The 15,518-nt window shown below is 53.5% G+C and overlaps 5 protein-coding genes across 5 annotated transcripts; 3 read left to right on the plus strand and 2 right to left on the minus strand.

Annotated features, from left to right (window-relative positions):
* Positions 1 to 2,898: 2,898 nt before the first annotated feature.
* Positions 2,899 to 3,335, plus strand: J4E92_008319 (uncharacterized protein; the record flags this gene model as incomplete). Its single annotated transcript, XM_051499672.1, has 2 exons — positions 2,899 to 3,111; positions 3,297 to 3,335. The coding sequence occupies 2 exons, from the start codon at positions 2,899 to 2,901 to the stop codon at positions 3,333 to 3,335; spliced, it is 252 nt and encodes an 83-aa protein (XP_051350048.1).
* A 1,475-nt stretch (positions 3,336 to 4,810) lies between these two features.
* On the plus strand, positions 4,811 to 6,014 carry J4E92_008320 (uncharacterized protein; the record flags this gene model as incomplete). Its single annotated transcript, XM_051499673.1, has 2 exons — positions 4,811 to 5,194; positions 5,250 to 6,014. The coding sequence occupies 2 exons, from the start codon at positions 4,811 to 4,813 to the stop codon at positions 6,012 to 6,014; spliced, it is 1,149 nt and encodes a 382-aa protein (XP_051350049.1).
* Positions 6,015 to 8,147: 2,133 nt separating this feature from the next.
* On the minus strand, positions 8,148 to 9,636 carry J4E92_008321 (uncharacterized protein; the record flags this gene model as incomplete). Its single annotated transcript, XM_051499674.1, has 3 exons — positions 8,148 to 8,686; positions 8,737 to 9,402; positions 9,450 to 9,636. The coding sequence occupies 3 exons, from the start codon at positions 9,634 to 9,636 to the stop codon at positions 8,148 to 8,150; spliced, it is 1,392 nt and encodes a 463-aa protein (XP_051350050.1).
* A 1,027-nt stretch (positions 9,637 to 10,663) lies between these two features.
* J4E92_008322 (uncharacterized protein) lies at positions 10,664 to 11,623 on the plus strand (the record flags this gene model as incomplete). The annotated part of the gene is made up of 2 exons (XM_051499675.1): positions 10,664 to 10,784; positions 10,851 to 11,623. 2 exons carry the CDS (start codon positions 10,664 to 10,666, stop codon positions 11,621 to 11,623), a joined length of 894 nt encoding a protein of 297 aa, XP_051350051.1.
* Positions 11,624 to 12,357: 734 nt separating this feature from the next.
* Positions 12,358 to 15,225, minus strand: J4E92_008323 (uncharacterized protein; the record flags this gene model as incomplete). Its single annotated transcript, XM_051499676.1, has 5 exons — positions 12,358 to 14,233; positions 14,349 to 14,489; positions 14,540 to 14,627; positions 14,676 to 15,165; positions 15,217 to 15,225. The coding sequence occupies 5 exons, from the start codon at positions 15,223 to 15,225 to the stop codon at positions 12,358 to 12,360; spliced, it is 2,604 nt and encodes an 867-aa protein (XP_051350052.1).
* Between the last annotated feature and the right edge of the window lie 293 nt (positions 15,226 to 15,518).

Consider the following 15,518-nt stretch of genomic DNA (forward strand, 5'->3'; position numbering starts at 1 on the left):
TTGATGCGTTGCGGAGTCCGTTCCGACGGCAAGGTCGGCGTCGTCTAGAGAGTTGAGACTATTGGCATGAGCCTTGGCGGTGAACAACGAAGAGCAAAGTTACTCAATATAGTAACAAACCGTTGCCGAGTGTTCCGCTAAGGTCGTTTGATATGCAAGATGAGCAAATAAGCGAAGTGGTGCTTTTTACCCCAGACATCTGTAGACTTGGAATTCATGGGGTACGTCGGCAGCAGGACCAGCCTGGGAGATCACGTGAAAGCCGCGTACCATGCTCGTAGCCAGCCCGCATGGTCTGCACTAGAGACGAAAGGTTGAAGTCGCGAGGAATATGGAAGGCAGGCATGTCAACATGATAGTTTTCGATGCGATCCGGTTTAAAGCTGACGAGACCTGTGAACCAAGCTGGGCACTTCCATAGTCCCCACTGCATAGCGGGAGCTGTCAAGGCTGACGGATGTTGTCTCCATTTGAAAACGGTCAAACGAATCATTCGCAAGTCGAGTACACGCTGTCTAGCTGGAATCGCACGGCGCAGTGTGGAGGCCTTTCGTCACTTTGACATGATCACATCCGACAGCTCCAGTGTCGGCGAAATTTCGCCGTGCAGAGATTGGTGGAGACTTCGCTATGGAGATGCAAACCCTTCTCCTGTACTCTTAGTGCTGAGTGGCATATTTGAATACCGGTTATCTCGGTGTCGCAGAAGATTCGAAGCGACGCAGGTCCCTGGGCAGGTCTTCAGGCGCCCAGAGGTACACTTTGCATCTTGCGCGCGTCGTCAGATGTGGGCTGTGTTCAGCTGTTTGCTGACGCACACACGCAGAAGTACCACAGCGGGATTATGTCGGAAAGTCGATCGTTATTTCTGGTGCTCTGGTCCACATTAGCTGGCCCTCGGTCGTGGTAGGTTGGTGGGTCGGTCGCGCGACGTTCGCTCCTAGGGTTCGTCTCAAGGGGTCTGGATGCTGAAGCTCCGCAGGGAGTACGCCTGTGCCATCAGGAACGGCGTGAGAAGATTTCGAGCCCTACGGCATGGAGGCGATGGTCATTGGACGCTGCGGCGAACGCGTCGTACGCAAAGGGGGTTTCGAGGTTGGGATGCGATCCCGTCGCGACCTGGTTTTCGCGTTACGTCATTGTGACTAATGCCCACTTAGCCTAGTGGCATCCGCGTTGGGCCGAGGACCCACTTGCCATCTCGGCTTCCGAGGCCTTCCATCAGGATACAGCACCACGACGATGCAGCCGTCCATCAAGTATCTTTGATAGAGCTGATGTGCACTCATTCAAAACTCGCTGAAACCTTCTGCTATCCCTGTGGATTCGCCCTCCAGAACCAAGCTCATCGCTACTATACCAGCGCAGCCCCCAGCGCTTGCGAAATACCTAGGTACTACGGATGACAAGTAACTTAACAATGTCTCGCCAGACTTCTACTCCAAGCATCTGAACGCTTAGGCACTCGCTCAACGATCGTCTCGCTGCTGCGAAATTTGCACCTCGATCAGGCCCCGTGGGTGCAGTATACCCGGTCACCTGTAAGACAGGTAGTTGCAGATACGCGCCCACTGTTGCTCATGTGCGAACCTTTGGCAGCTCACGTACCGGAAGTGACCCGCTGCAATGATTCTGTCAGCATACAGATTTTGCGCAGTCGTGTGCAAATCGAATGATGAAGAGTGAACCGATTGAGATGTACAGTCAGAGGAAGAGCTCAGTCTATGGCACTTCTAGAGTGACCGGAGGCTGCTGTTCAAACGTCGCCGCATGTATGCGAGACCTTGTCAAACCCCAATGAGTTATGCTACCTTTATACGATGAAGTTCGCATGAGATCGCGCATCATATTCCCCTCCAACTGCACCTAAGCATCATCGCATTTCCACATCTGATCAGCAACAATTTGATTAGGCGAAAGGTTTGCTTCAATAATGCGGTAGGACAGTATGGCTCACTGAGAAGTGGTGCAAACATCTTTGCCGAATTTCGTTGGCATCAACGCGCTCTAAGTGCTGTCGCAATGCATAAGCCGCCTCATCAGGGCAGATGATATTTCTCCATTTTTGGTGTTGACTAGGGTACCCAGGATCGCTGATGAACGTGTGGAGACCTGCTAGGCTGGGATCATGCCGGGTAGGATCTGAAGGTATCAGAACTGCGTAAGTAACCGTTTGAGAAGGGGTGTATACGGAAGACAATGCGACCGGTACATAAATCGCAGATGGAGAGGTCGTGGTCATTCGTCACTGGTCTGAAGTGTCAGCACAACTGGGCACAATGCTGCAGTAATCTTTGCACGACTCATTAAATTTCATGTACTACGATGACGCACGCGTCGGCTCTCATGGAACAAGACAATAAGGTGTTTTAATGCGTTGACTAACACACGTTCGTTGTAGCGACCATCTTGATTCCAGCTCCGCTACCAATAATAGCATTTGAACGGACTTGAATTGTTCGCGGTCTTTGAAGATGGACAATTCCGCCTGCAATCTGTTGACGCATGATACACTGTTTTCGTATTCAAAGGTTGGTAGCATGAACCGCGAGGAGTATCCACTTCACTTGTGACATAGCGGGCGATACTGTGCTGACAAGATGATAGAGTCAAAGTGAAGCTTGTACGTACACAACTCAATTATGTGGCTTAGCCACGTCTCGTGTCCTTGCTTCACAGAACAATGATGGCTGCCTCGCAGACTTCACAACGTACGAAATATAAAAAATAAGTGCGTTGTTTGAACTCTAGCGACACTGCTAAGAACGATTTTCCAACCGCTGCCTATAACCCCCGATACATTGCAACACATCGGTAGCAATCATGCAGGGCCTGTGTCGCAAAACTACAAGCACAGGATCTAGTACGACTCGCAGCCCCGAACTCGCTTGTCAAAAGATGCGTCAAGCGGGCCAATGTATGCCTGCAGACGATGGCGAGGGATCTGACACGTCAATCGCAGAGCCTGAGGATAGCGAGCTGAGCGATTGGGACAGTCTCGAAGTCGACGATGTTGAATACACAGACGAGGATCTAAAAGACTTTGGACGACCAGGACGACGGCGCCATATCGGAGATCATGATTCGACACTGTTCGGCAACATGCAGGAGGTGAGGCATACATGCAGCCAGAGGCGGAGATGCGCTGATGAAGATGGTCGGAGTGCAGGTGGCCGAGAGAAAATTAGTCAAGGAGATCGCCAACAACCAGATAACGCAGTGGAAGCAATGAAGCTTCGACTGCAGCGAGCGGGAAATGCTGCCATGTGTCGCAGTAGGTCGCGAAGCACGTGTAGTACGTGTGGGCGCAAACGACTCTGAGCAAGGAGAAGTAGACCCTGAAGTTCATAATGAGGAGAAACTTTCGAAGCCGAGGAACAGGCGTCAACCTTGAAAAATCTGTAAAGTTAGCCGCCGCAAACTGACTGCGCAATCAATTCCCACTGAAACTCAGAACACATCAACACATCACAATCACTGCATCCCTTTCCAATGCATCCAACACACCCAAAACCTTGAATCCCCATCCCAAAGTTCACCTGCCCCCCTCCCATCTCCGCCTTGCCCTCCCAGCTCCCCTCGATCGACGTTAGCCACCCCCCATTCCTTGCAGATCCTTCCCTCGTCATCGCGCGCTGGTGCTCCAGAAGCGTTCCACGATTACAAGTTCGCAGGGACGGAGCTAATCCGTTTCCGTGTCTCAACATCCCCCCGCGGCCGCTTACAGTTAGTGGAGACCGCTCCGTTCGGGGGGATATTTCTGGGTGGGCGTGAGTGGTTGACGGCTGGACTGGAAAATCTGCGCACGGTGCGAAGCGATCATGATGAAGAACGTTTCCGTTTGTGGATTTTCGTTCGGATACGCGAGGGCGTTGGTACCTACCCGCACTGCCCAGGTGCGATCGTGTTCATGGGGTAGCAATCAGGACGCTGGGCCGCAAGGCGAGCCGCACTCTTCTCGATAGACGTAGAATCGTAGATCCTCTGCATGTTGAGAATAGAAATTGTGATGAACGCGCATGGCTTCCCTCAGCCCCCCATAACCCACAGACTGCCAAAGGGATGAAGATCTGGAGAAATAAAGTTACGCATGACATCACACCTGCTAGCTCAAGTCCCTTGCGACCCGCATCCAGTCTAGCGCTCGCTTCTAGCCGGCGATCTGAACTGCCCCCTCCCCGACGCCAGATCTACAGCATCACGAACACGCAGCCATTCACACTGCAGGGGCCGCCGCATCATGCACCGACACCCCCCTCCCCCAAAATCCATGGATCGGGGATAAGGGTTTCACACGCAGGGATTACTGATTTACCGACCTGCGTGGCTTGAACGTGCTGAACACCGTGATCGTGGCCCTCGCGCAGTATCGCAAAGATGTGAGACGGTGCGTGCTGCGTTATTGGAACGCCCGTAACGCCCATCGAACGCCATAACGCCATTACGGGTGAACCGTCAGTCTCACTTGTTAACCCAAGTACGGACCCGCGAGTCTACGTCAGTACGCCCCCCGCCCGAGCGCCGCACGACTATTATGGCGTCGGGGCTTGGAGAAAGGACGTCAATGTCTGTTAAGGAAAGGCTGGGTGGTTTTCTTTAGTTTGGTTTTTGGGTTTAACTCTCAGCGCCGGAGGGGGCTACACAACCTTGGTTTTCTCTTGATCCAGTTCTTTGTCTTCTCTGTCTGTCAGCCTTTTTGGGCATCTTGTTTTTGTCTTTGCGTAGCGTATAGCTCGCTGTTTTGGTATACCAGTACTACTTACTTACTATCTCGAGTCTGTCACTTTGTTCAACAGTCTAGGCTGGAGAGATGGCGCTCAAGAATATCTTACCGTTACACAAGAAGGAGTCGGTATCGCGACTTCAGGGCACTCCTCACAGCCATGCCACCCATATCCACCGGCCTCAAAAGGCAAAGAGTTTTATGCCTAACAAATGGCGCAATGAGCTCGTTGCCGCTGCAGCAGAGTTCGCCGGCACGTTCATGTTTCTGTTCTTTGCGTTTGGAGGAACGAGTGTAGCGAACACTGCGGCGACATACAGCAACCGGGTTACCTCTGGACAAGACAACAACAGTATCACACAGGCGCCAGATACGAGTGTGCTGCTGTACATCAGTCTGATCTTCGGCTTCAGTCTGATGGTCAATGTCTGGGTATTCTTCAGAGTGAGCGGAGGACTATTCAACCCTGCCGTAAGTCAGCCTTCCCAAACGAACGCATGCAACCAACATCTGACAACAACCACAGGTAACACTCGGTCTCTGGCTCATCGGCGCCGTCCCAACCATCCGAGCATGCCTCTGCTTCGTCTCCCAAATGCTCGCGGGCATGGCCGCCGCCGGCGTAATCCAAGCCATCATCCCAGGCCCCCTCAACGTCTCCACCACCCTCGGCGCAGGCGTCTCCGCCGCCCGCGGCGTCTTCCTCGAAATGTTCCTCACCTCCCTCCTCGTCTTCACCATCTTCATGCTCGCAGCCGAGAAGCACAAAGCCACCTTCCTGGCCCCGATCGGCATCGGCCTAGCCCTTTTCGTCGCGGAAATGGTCGGCGTGTTCTTCACCGGCGGCAGCTTGAACCCTGCGAGGAGCTTCGGGCCCTGCGTCGCTACCCACAACTTCCCGGGGTACCATTACATTTACTGGTTTGGGCCGCTGATGGGTACGTTGTTGGCGTTTGGCATGTATCGGATTGTGAAGTTGGTGGAGTATGAGACTGTCAATCCGGGGCAGGACTTTGACGACCATGAGGCTGCGCTGTTTAACCCGCCTGAGGACCCGGAGCATGCTGGGCAGGTTGAACGGCCGAATGTGGCGGCTCATGCTATGGCGGATGCGATTCGCAGGACTAACTCTAACTTTGGGGGCGAAGCCCAGTTTGGCATTGATTCGATGCTGGAGAGCAAGGACGACGAGAAGTCCACACCTCCGCGGTCACCACAAAAGGAACAGGAGCTACTAGAAAGAACGGGTCATGCACCAGCCGCGAACGGCGAACGCCACGAATGTTGTTAGCCCTCGTCTCTTACCTGACAGGCAGTATGCGTCTGTGTAGTAATATGTTTCTATTTCCATTCTAGCGTTTACAGCGGGTGCGGGGTGCTCATTTACAAGCAATAGCGAATCTCCATTTTTTACACTTATGCTGCGCATAAGCATAATCTCATCTCTCCCCCTTGCATGATGCCCCGCCGTGCTTCTCCTAATCGGGCTTCGGTTTTGTAGACGAGGAACCAGGCTAGACAGTGTGCGATTAGGATTGCGAAGAGCAGGATGAAGAGCAGGACTGCTAGTATCGCGACGCATATCCAGATCGCGGACATGGCGCTGGGTCGGCGCTTGCTTTTCTTGTTTTGTGGTGGGGGGTCTGAGACGGTGCCGTAGGAAGGGTATTGCGGAGTTGGAGTAGATCTATGGGCCGGTCGGGGAGTGGTCTCGCGATTCGGTTCGGGTATCTCGTCGTTCGGCGCTGGGTCGTACGTATACTCGCCATCCCCATCCGGAGGAAACAATCGAATCGCCACACCCTTCGCTTCCATCTCCCTCCCCGTCTTCTTCGGCGGCGTACTCGGCACATCAAACCCCTCACTCCCCATTCCCACTCTCATTCCCATCCCGAATCCCCTCCGTCCCATCCCCATCCCCCTCACAGGCGGATCCCAAGGTTTCCTCCCACTTTCCCTCCCATCCGCCCTCTCCTTCCCCTTCCCGCTCCCCTCCACCTTCAATACCTTCTTCGGCTGTCGATGGATCTCCTCTGACCCCGTTCCCGTCTCCCCTCCCTCGTCCTCCTGTCCCTCCTCCGATCTGGCTCCACTATCCGCACCGTCCGTCGCTTGCCCTCCCCCTTGTTGTTCTTGACTTCGCGGCGTTGGGGCTGGCCTTCGCGGTCGTAGGCGCCGTCGTAGGGATGGTGGCCGTTGGTGTAGCGTGGATCGGTTTTCTGCAAGGATGTCTGAGCGCGGAAGGAGGAAGTGGGGGAGATGGAGATGGAGATGGGGGAGTAGGCGGGGGAGTTGTACCGAGAGGATTGGTAGACAGATTGCTAGGAGGCAGGCTAGGAAGAGGATGCTCATTGCTACCAAAACTGGGGGCGGCGCGGGTGGTGGGTTGGTGTGAGTCTGGGGGTGTTGCGCGCGCGTGTAGGTGTGTGGTTCGTTGTGTAGGTGGTTATCGTGAGGAGGTGTAGTGTAGATTGTTTAGGTTCCGTGTAGTGATAACTCAGAGGGCGTCGGTGTGAGAGAGATATGTCGCTCGATATAGTTTGAGGTGAGGTGAGATAGTCCACACGTGAGGTTTGTGACGTCCTTGCCCTTGAAGATGGAGCCACGTGTTGTGGTCGCTCGCGACTGCCATACCTAGGTGTTGCGGCCTCGATGCTTCCGGCATCCTTTCCTACAAACTCGAGCTTCCTTACGCACCTCTCAGCTCTCCAAATCACCCCAGTCTCTCTCATCTGCCATTCAAAACTCTTGCATACTTGCGTAGAACCCGATTTACGTACATCAGCACGACCTCGGGTCCCAGCACCTTCCCAGTTCGCATCAGTAGCCTTCCACGCCATGTCACCATAATCGTCGTTTTCGCGCTTAGCTGCTTAGCTGCTTAACTATCGCTTCATGCGCGTGTTCATGACCAAGTGGCTCGTTTCCGCCCTGTAAACCACGTTAGGCAACCACTGACAATAACCCCTTCTCATTTTCCACATGGCACGCACCACATGCTCCCGAGGTCGGGATGAGCATGTTCACCGGCTTTTCAACAAATGGAGAATCAGGGACGTCTGAGATGTAGACGTGTGGGCGTCGCGGGTTGTGTCTGCGCATGCGGCCGGGTAAATGCTCTGGATAGTCGGAAGTGTTTCATGTGCGTTGCGATGGGTAAGTGGGAGAGCTAAGGGAATGGCATTGTGCCGGTCGTGCGAGGGAAGTATTTGGTTAAATCGAGGTAGAGTGTAGGGTACAGTATTCTAGCTGGAGTGTATTGGGTGCGATGGAGGTCGTTGTATTGTTCTTGGTGCAGTGCAGTATCTCAATCACGCGACTGTGGAAGGGATGGAATACTGGCAAGGGTATACGAAGTAGTACAATGTTAGTCTACCACACCGACTTCCATGACTCTGAATACGGCGCTTTTGAAGGATGAGTCCTAGTCTTCCATCTTGTCATCGTCTGCTTCATCATATTCGACTTCCGCTGTATCACCCTCTTCATATCCACCACCCTCACCATCCTCGTCTTCGCTGTCAGACCCCGAGCCTTCGCTCTCGCCCTCACTCCCAGGATCAAAGTCATCATCCTCTTCCTCGTCATCCTCCTGATCCTGCAGCTCCCTTTCTGCCTTCTGCAATTCGCTCTCCTCTTCCTCACCACCGGCCTCCTCGACCGCTGCGCCATTCTCTTTCTTGCCGCCCACCTTGTTCACGTTGAGCTTCTTTGCGCGTCGATCGGCAGCCAGACTGGCATCCTGCAAGCCGTGTTTCTGGACGTATTCGTTTATACCGGCGAAATCTGCTTGGTCGAGCATGCTGAATTCGATGTCGCCGGAGTTGGGCGTAGTGAAGACGACGTTGAAGGTGTTGCGCAGGACATTGGTGTAGGATATGCTTTCTATGGAGGCGAAGTCGAAGAAGGCGAGGGGCTTTTTGAAGCCGTAGAGGATGCCTACTGAGGTGAAGAAGAGATAGCCTGGAGTGTGTTAGCAGGAGCTTTTTGCTGTGAGTTTGGGTAGAGCGTACCCTCCTTGCTTCCCCTATGTGCCTTGACGTGATATGCCTTCTCGCCCTTCCTGTGGCTTTCTGGTACTGCGCTCGCGAACTCATCAGCATCGGGGAAGATGACCCCCTTTCCGGTGCCGGCTTGTATCAAGCAGTGGTGTATCGCCTCAGCCATGGGTGCTGGCCCTGGGTCTTCGCCTTCAACGATGTTCTTCCCTGTCGCCTCCTCGAAGGTCCATACGATCGGCTCTGGCGGTGAGCCCTTCATTTCTTCTGGCACGGGCGCCACTCCATCGCCGTGCACTGGTATAATGACAAAATGATGCTGTTTCTTCGCCTTCTCGGGTATGGGCAGGCAGAAGACCTGGTCGACGTCCTTCCACGCGATGGCAAATTCGACGTTGCCGTTTGCGCCAATGGCTCTTATGCCGCCATCCTTCTTGTCGAGTAGCTCGAGGGTGAACTTCTTTCGCTGCGGTATCGAGAAGCTGACGGCTGGGTAGGTCTTGAACGCTTTCGTTGAAGTGCTCGTGAGACTGCCTCCTGTTTTCGATGCGCCGTTCTGTGGGGCAACGCTCTCTTCGATCTTGCGCTTCTTTGTCGCTGGCTCAGCGGCGGGCTGCGAGGTTTGATTGAGGATGTATGTCGAAATGTCGCGGAAGAGAGTACTTTGAGTAGGGTTTTGGTCTTGGGGAATGTTAGCATAATTCAACTTTGAGAATGGCGTCGCATACCTATCGCGGCGTGTACGCGCTTGCGCAGCTCATGATTGCCAGCGAAAGCGACATCAATTTCCTGTGGATGGGGTACGGGCGTCGTTGCTGCTGCCGGCGCAGGTGCAGGTGCAGGTGCGGGTGCTGCAGGCGCTTGTACGGGAACAATAGGTGCCGATGGCTTGTTGTTGAGCGCTGTGAAGGCCATGGTGGGTTGTAGTGGGGAATTGTTGTTGTCGGTTGAAATGTCTCGTGGACGCGTCGACGGCTGATCGCGACTCCTCGACAATTAGCGCCCAGGGTCTGACATCACCGCCGCTCACCATCCTTCACCACTGCCACCTCACTCTTCTCTTCACCTCCCACATCTACGGCTGACTCCCCACTCTGCTTTCACATGCTGTACGCGCAGCGCAACATGCACAATGCACAATCTACCGATCTCCAGCAACATCAAGTGTCTGCTCGCCACAGCGTCGCCCTCGACTGAAACTCTCCATAGACCCTCTCACTATAGCCTACAGCTGTACCGTCTCATCTGCCCGACGATTACTGAACTCATAGACAATAATAGATACAGGACGCGTCTTCTCGATGCAAACCGTTATGCGGAGGATCGACACAGCGTGCTGGGTATTCCATGCGTGTTCCATGCGACCCATGGACAGATCAACCTCTATCGACTTTGATATATTGTCAACACCCGCTTCAATCGCCATGAAAACTACGCGAATACCCAAGCGATATCTCTAACACATAATAGTCGGTGTTATTGCGACGTGTGAGAACCATCATCGGTGCAGTGGGTGGAGCGTGCCCGTTGCGCATCTCACACACTTCCCGTCGCGGCACATCATGACGACCAATACACGATGAACCGACCGTTTGACACCTGTCAGTTGCATTGCGATTCATCTACAACAGGCCGGAAATGTACTGGACCGTTCAAGCGAATCCTTGACAGCGGCCACGAAGCAGCCCTATGCCGGTAGGATAGCATTGACAGGCCGATATTCTCTCAGCCGACATCATAATCATAGGGAAGAGTCGATGCGGTACGGGCGACTATCCAAGCATGCATCTCTTGGGACGATGTCTCGGCGGTGACCAGATGTTATGTTAATCTTCTGTCTCCTTGACATCAGTCAAGTAACGTCTAATACTCCCGCTCGTAGTCTTCTTGCCTTCCTCCACTTCGTCCTTCCGTGAAGGGTCGAAACGTGGTTACCGCCAAGATGACAAAAGTCAAATTCACCCTCCCGCCAGCAGCCGACAAGGTCACATCGCTCTTCCACACCAAACAGATCAAGGAGGATGACCCACCAGTCTTCAACCAGCCGCTCAATACCAGCTCATGTCCGCACCACCGCATCGCAAGGCTGCTATACAGCATCTCACTCTCTTTACTACTCGTCATCGCAGTCCCGGTTATTGCCCTAAAGGCATTAACCTATAGCTTCGTCGAGGACAATCGTATGACGGGATTTGAATACCAGACAACAAGAAGGAATGGCGACCCGGGCGAGTCCATCATCATGGCCGCTCTACCTCGGATGTTATACGCAGTGCCAGCAAAGCTCGCTATCATCGCCGGTACAGTCAGCATATGTCTCGCAGCCGCACATCTCGGATTCGTCGCAACAGATTGGAAAAAAGGCAACAGGGTACGTCTAATCCCACGGAAGACGAAATATCACATCCAACTAATGCCTCTCCAGACGCAATCCTACGCCTTCCGTCGCAACATAATGTTCCTCCACATCACCAACGCCATCCTCGTCCTCTTCGCCCTCGTCTCCATCTACGTAACCCACAAAAACACCTCCCACTTCCGCGAAGGCTTCGTCAACTTCCGCGCCTCGCGCATGAAAGACACTGCCTCCACCTCCGCATCCACCCAGCAATCCCCGGCCTTCTTCCGTTACAACTTCGGTACCTTTGATCTCGAAACCTGGGCCTGCGAACTCGCGGGTGTTGAAGGTGCGGGTATGGTGAGAGAAGATTATGGCATGCAATGTGGGATTGAGATCGCTGGAAGGGCGTTTATGGTTCCTTTTGTGATAGTTGCTTGGGGTGTTGCAGCGATTGGGCTTTGGGGGTTTGTGGGGGGTGGACGGAGGGGGCCCGATGGGGAGAGGATGAAGACTGATGAGGTTGGGCTGGAGATGGGGAAGATGAATGCTACGGACGATTGAGCGTCGGTCCATTCTCTCCTACGAATCTGAGAGTTTGGCGGCGTCTGGTTATTCTCGGCATTTCTGGCGTTTGGCGTGTTCGCATCTTTCTGGGTAATGTCTTTTCCCATTTCCTCACCCCGCGCACACACGACAGCGATGATACCCTCTACTTTCTTCCATTTTGCTACTTTTCGCGCTCAGCCCTTTTGCTGGTCAAAGGTCTCATCTCTTCTTCTTTTCCGGTTGTTTGGATCAAACGTCGCCAAGTGCTGGGGCGTTTCATATTTTATTCTATTGCATGGCATGGTATGGCATGGCATGGCATGGCATAACGATGAGTTTGATATACACCAACACTTCATCTCCACTTTGTCTTCCAAGCAATGTGTTTCGGATATCACGACGGTCACGACCAGCATGAAGCTCATGAGTATATAATATGAACTCGATTCATTGGGGTATCAAGAGTAGGTTGGCAAACCCAAACTCCTTCCCCGTCCGGTACTCCTAACCACGCGCAAAAGCAGTATACTCAAGCTCTCCCCATTAACAGAGAACTATAGAGTACCGATGAAAGAACAACGCCGCAACCAAAGCCACCGAGACCAGGCACCCCGAACGCCAACCTCCACCTCATACAAAGAAAAATTGAACAGGCCTGAAGCCTACATTAGACCAACGATGAGCAAATGTAGAGGCGTAGCGTCAATGTAGGCTCCAGGGTGTTCAGCTTTTCCCTCGAATGGGGTGCCTCAGGCCATGCCCAGTGTCGTGAACGCAGCGAATGAGGAGAAGCTACCGGTCAGAAACACGGGCGCCACCGCAGGCGTTGTCAGACTCGGTACCTCCATGGGCGTAGCAAGACTCGGTACCCCCGTAGGCGTAGCCAGACTCAACACTTCAGCCAGTACATCTCGCTTGGCCTCCACGGTGACGGTATTCCAGTGGTATACTACACTTCCGCTTCCGCTTGCAGCTTTACCTGCAGCTCCACCAGCTCCCCCGGAAGACGTCGGTTTGCTGGAGAAAGGCTTCAAGGGGGTGACTGTTTGCTTCATGCGGCCTTTGATAGTGGTAGTCTTCGTGGTGATCTTGCCGGCAGAGCAGTTGATACCGGGTTGACCCTCTGTACCGTTGACTCCAGGGCAGAAACACGCCGCTCGTCTGTTTGCCAAGTCGGTCTCTGCTTCAAGCGCCTTCTCGCCTTCGGTCTTCTCGGATGCAGGGTCCTTCTTCGGGTCGTTTGCATTCTTATCGCCGTTTGGAGTGGCGGTACGTTCGGGATCGTTGGTGCCGTCGGAAGTGCTGTTGCCACCAGGAGTGCCGTCGCCATCGGGAGTCTCGTCGTCTTGGATAAAGTCCGCGTACTCGTCCTCGTCTGAGCCGACCTCCTCTTCCTCTTCTCCATTCGCTTCGGCTTCGGCTTCGGCTGCCATCTCATCTTCGTCGTCGAACTGTTCGCAGAGGTCGTGGGCGGATTGCTCAAAACACCACAGGTCGCCAAGGAAGCAACCTTGGTCGTTGGGTCGCACTGAAGCGTCGACTGTGTATTCGTAGTGTTGCTCTGTGATCTGGTAGACGGCGTCGACGATACAGTATGGCCCATTGCAGTCACCTTGTCGCGTTATGTTCTTCGGGGTGTTCTTCGGGTAGCGTGTCTCGTGGGTGAGCAGCTGGGTCGTAGCTTGGACGATAGGATCTCGGGTGGGGGTCGGTTGAAACGGCGGCTCTGGGGCTACGTCTGGGTCGTCAGGCGTACCCGAAGCCGCTGGTGCGCTCGATGAGGTTGTAGAATCTGGGTCTACCAACTGTGCCGGTCCCAGTGGCCAGTGCTTCCACCCCTTGGCATGACAATGGCGGCCCCAAGCCTTCTTCATGTGCTTTGCTGGCTTGTCGTCTTTGCCAAGACCTAGTAGAGACGCCCAGCTACCCACGTGGTCACATTTGCCCCCACAGATCTTCCCATAGTTGTTGAAGTTGAAGAAGCCACCTTCTTTCACAAAGAACTTCGTGGCTGCCGTAGTCCAATTGTTTGCTTGTTCCCAGAAGCTTCCCACCTGTGGGTTCATGGCATCGCAGAGACAGGGTCCGTTGACCTTGTGCTTGCTCTTGATACTCGAGATGGCCTCACCGTTCCAGCTGTGGCAGATGGGTATGCGAAACGTGCCTGGCACATTCCCGTAGTCGTCAAGGTACGTGGTATTTCCGGCAGAGGAAGTGATGTTGATGGCTGGAATAGCGTACTCGTCAAAGTCAGAGTCAGAGTCGGTGTCGGTGTCAGAATCAGATGATGACGATGCGTCATGCACCCACTCCGGTTGCAATGAGCTAGGTCTGTGTACTTCAACCCACCAAAGGGAAGATCGGACGACGTCTTGGAGCCAGATCCCGTGGAATGGGTGCGTTGTGTTGAGGTATTCCAACCCTGGAGGGGCCCGTAACTTCTTGTCGTCGTAGTTTGAGATGGCATAAACCCAGTATGATCGTTCGGGCCGTTCGAGCAGGCAGACTTTGAGGTCTGCTGGCCCGCGGTCGTCGCTGTCGCAGTCCCCGCTTTTAACCAAAGACTCGACGATGTATACGCCTTCTGTCTTCCTGCACACTGTCAGAATTTGCTCCTCAAGATCACTGGCCAACGTACCATAAAGCGTTCACGATCGTTGCGTAGGATCTCATCTCGATCATGAAAGATGCCCATGCTCGGAATCCAACATTTGAACCATAGAAGAACAAGGACCTGTACAGGTGCACTATATTGTGTCCGTCTCGAGTGGTACCGCCTGTGGTGATGATTTGCATCGCATTCTGCGCCTCTTCGGTAGCGGAAGTGTCGAGTAGCGCCAGCTCGCCTTCTACCGCGCTGAGAGTCTTCTCAAAACCTTTACTGTTCAACGTTAGTATCGTGATATCCACAAGCTGTGGTGTTCATCTCACATGTCCTTCTTGTGATTGATCTCTTTGACGACCTCCTTCGTTAGACCTTGCAAGCCTAGATAGGCCGCGCTGGCGATAGTCCATTGCTCTGTGAGGTTTTAGCATATATAAGGATCATGGCGATGCTGTTACATACTCTGCAAGGGTCCTATGAGTTCGCCGTTAAAGAGTTTCTGAGGCGCTCTCCAGGTACTCAGTCGGCCGTTGTTGCGTGCCAATGTAGTGAATGTATTCACCGAGCGCTGCCAAAATGACGCCGACCTCTGCCCCCAAAGGAAGCGATTCAGGACGTTCGCAGTGTTGGTGGTCTCATAATTCAGAACGTTCATGCCTGCACCAAGTAACCCGAAAACTGCTGTGATGATACCAAAGGCCAGTTCCATCTGTGCTATGCGTCTCTGCTTCTTGGCTTCCTTCTTGGCCGCTGCATCCTGCTGCTCATCGGCGTACGTGAACATCTTGACAAGATTTTCGATGTCCTCAAGGATGTGGCGCCAGTTGTCCTGCGTCGCTTCGCTCATGATGTGGAAGGAATGGTCGAGACCGGATACGAATTCGAAGAACATCATAGCTCGGCGCTTCGTGACTTTATCGTGCTTTTGTCCGATATCTTTGCAGCTCGGAGCCTATCGATTTCGTTAGCGAAGCTCATTGCAAACAAGCTTAAAGAGACTTACCCTGCACATTCCCAGTCCATCGCAGAGCATGCTGCTAGGGGCCGCATTCGGGGCATAACGCTTGAGCATGTATGCGGGAAACGTCTCCTCATCTGTGGCTATACCTTGCTCGTTCTTTCGCAACGATAAGTAGTCCATGAACTTATGGTTCAGCCACAGTGAATCTTCGACACGATTCTCCTTCCACACGCGTACGTTGATTCTCGGAAAATCGCAATCCATATGCCAGCTTGGAAGGGACTCGTCCGTATAATTGCAATAAGGGTTGTTGAAACAGTCAAGCCCACGGCGATCTTCTGGCG

This window comes from Alternaria infectoria (genome assembly GCF_024043175.1).
Source record: "Alternaria infectoria strain BMP 0036 chromosome Unknown scaffold_16, whole genome shotgun sequence".
Lineage (NCBI taxonomy): Eukaryota > Fungi > Ascomycota > Dothideomycetes > Pleosporales > Pleosporaceae > Alternaria > Alternaria infectoria.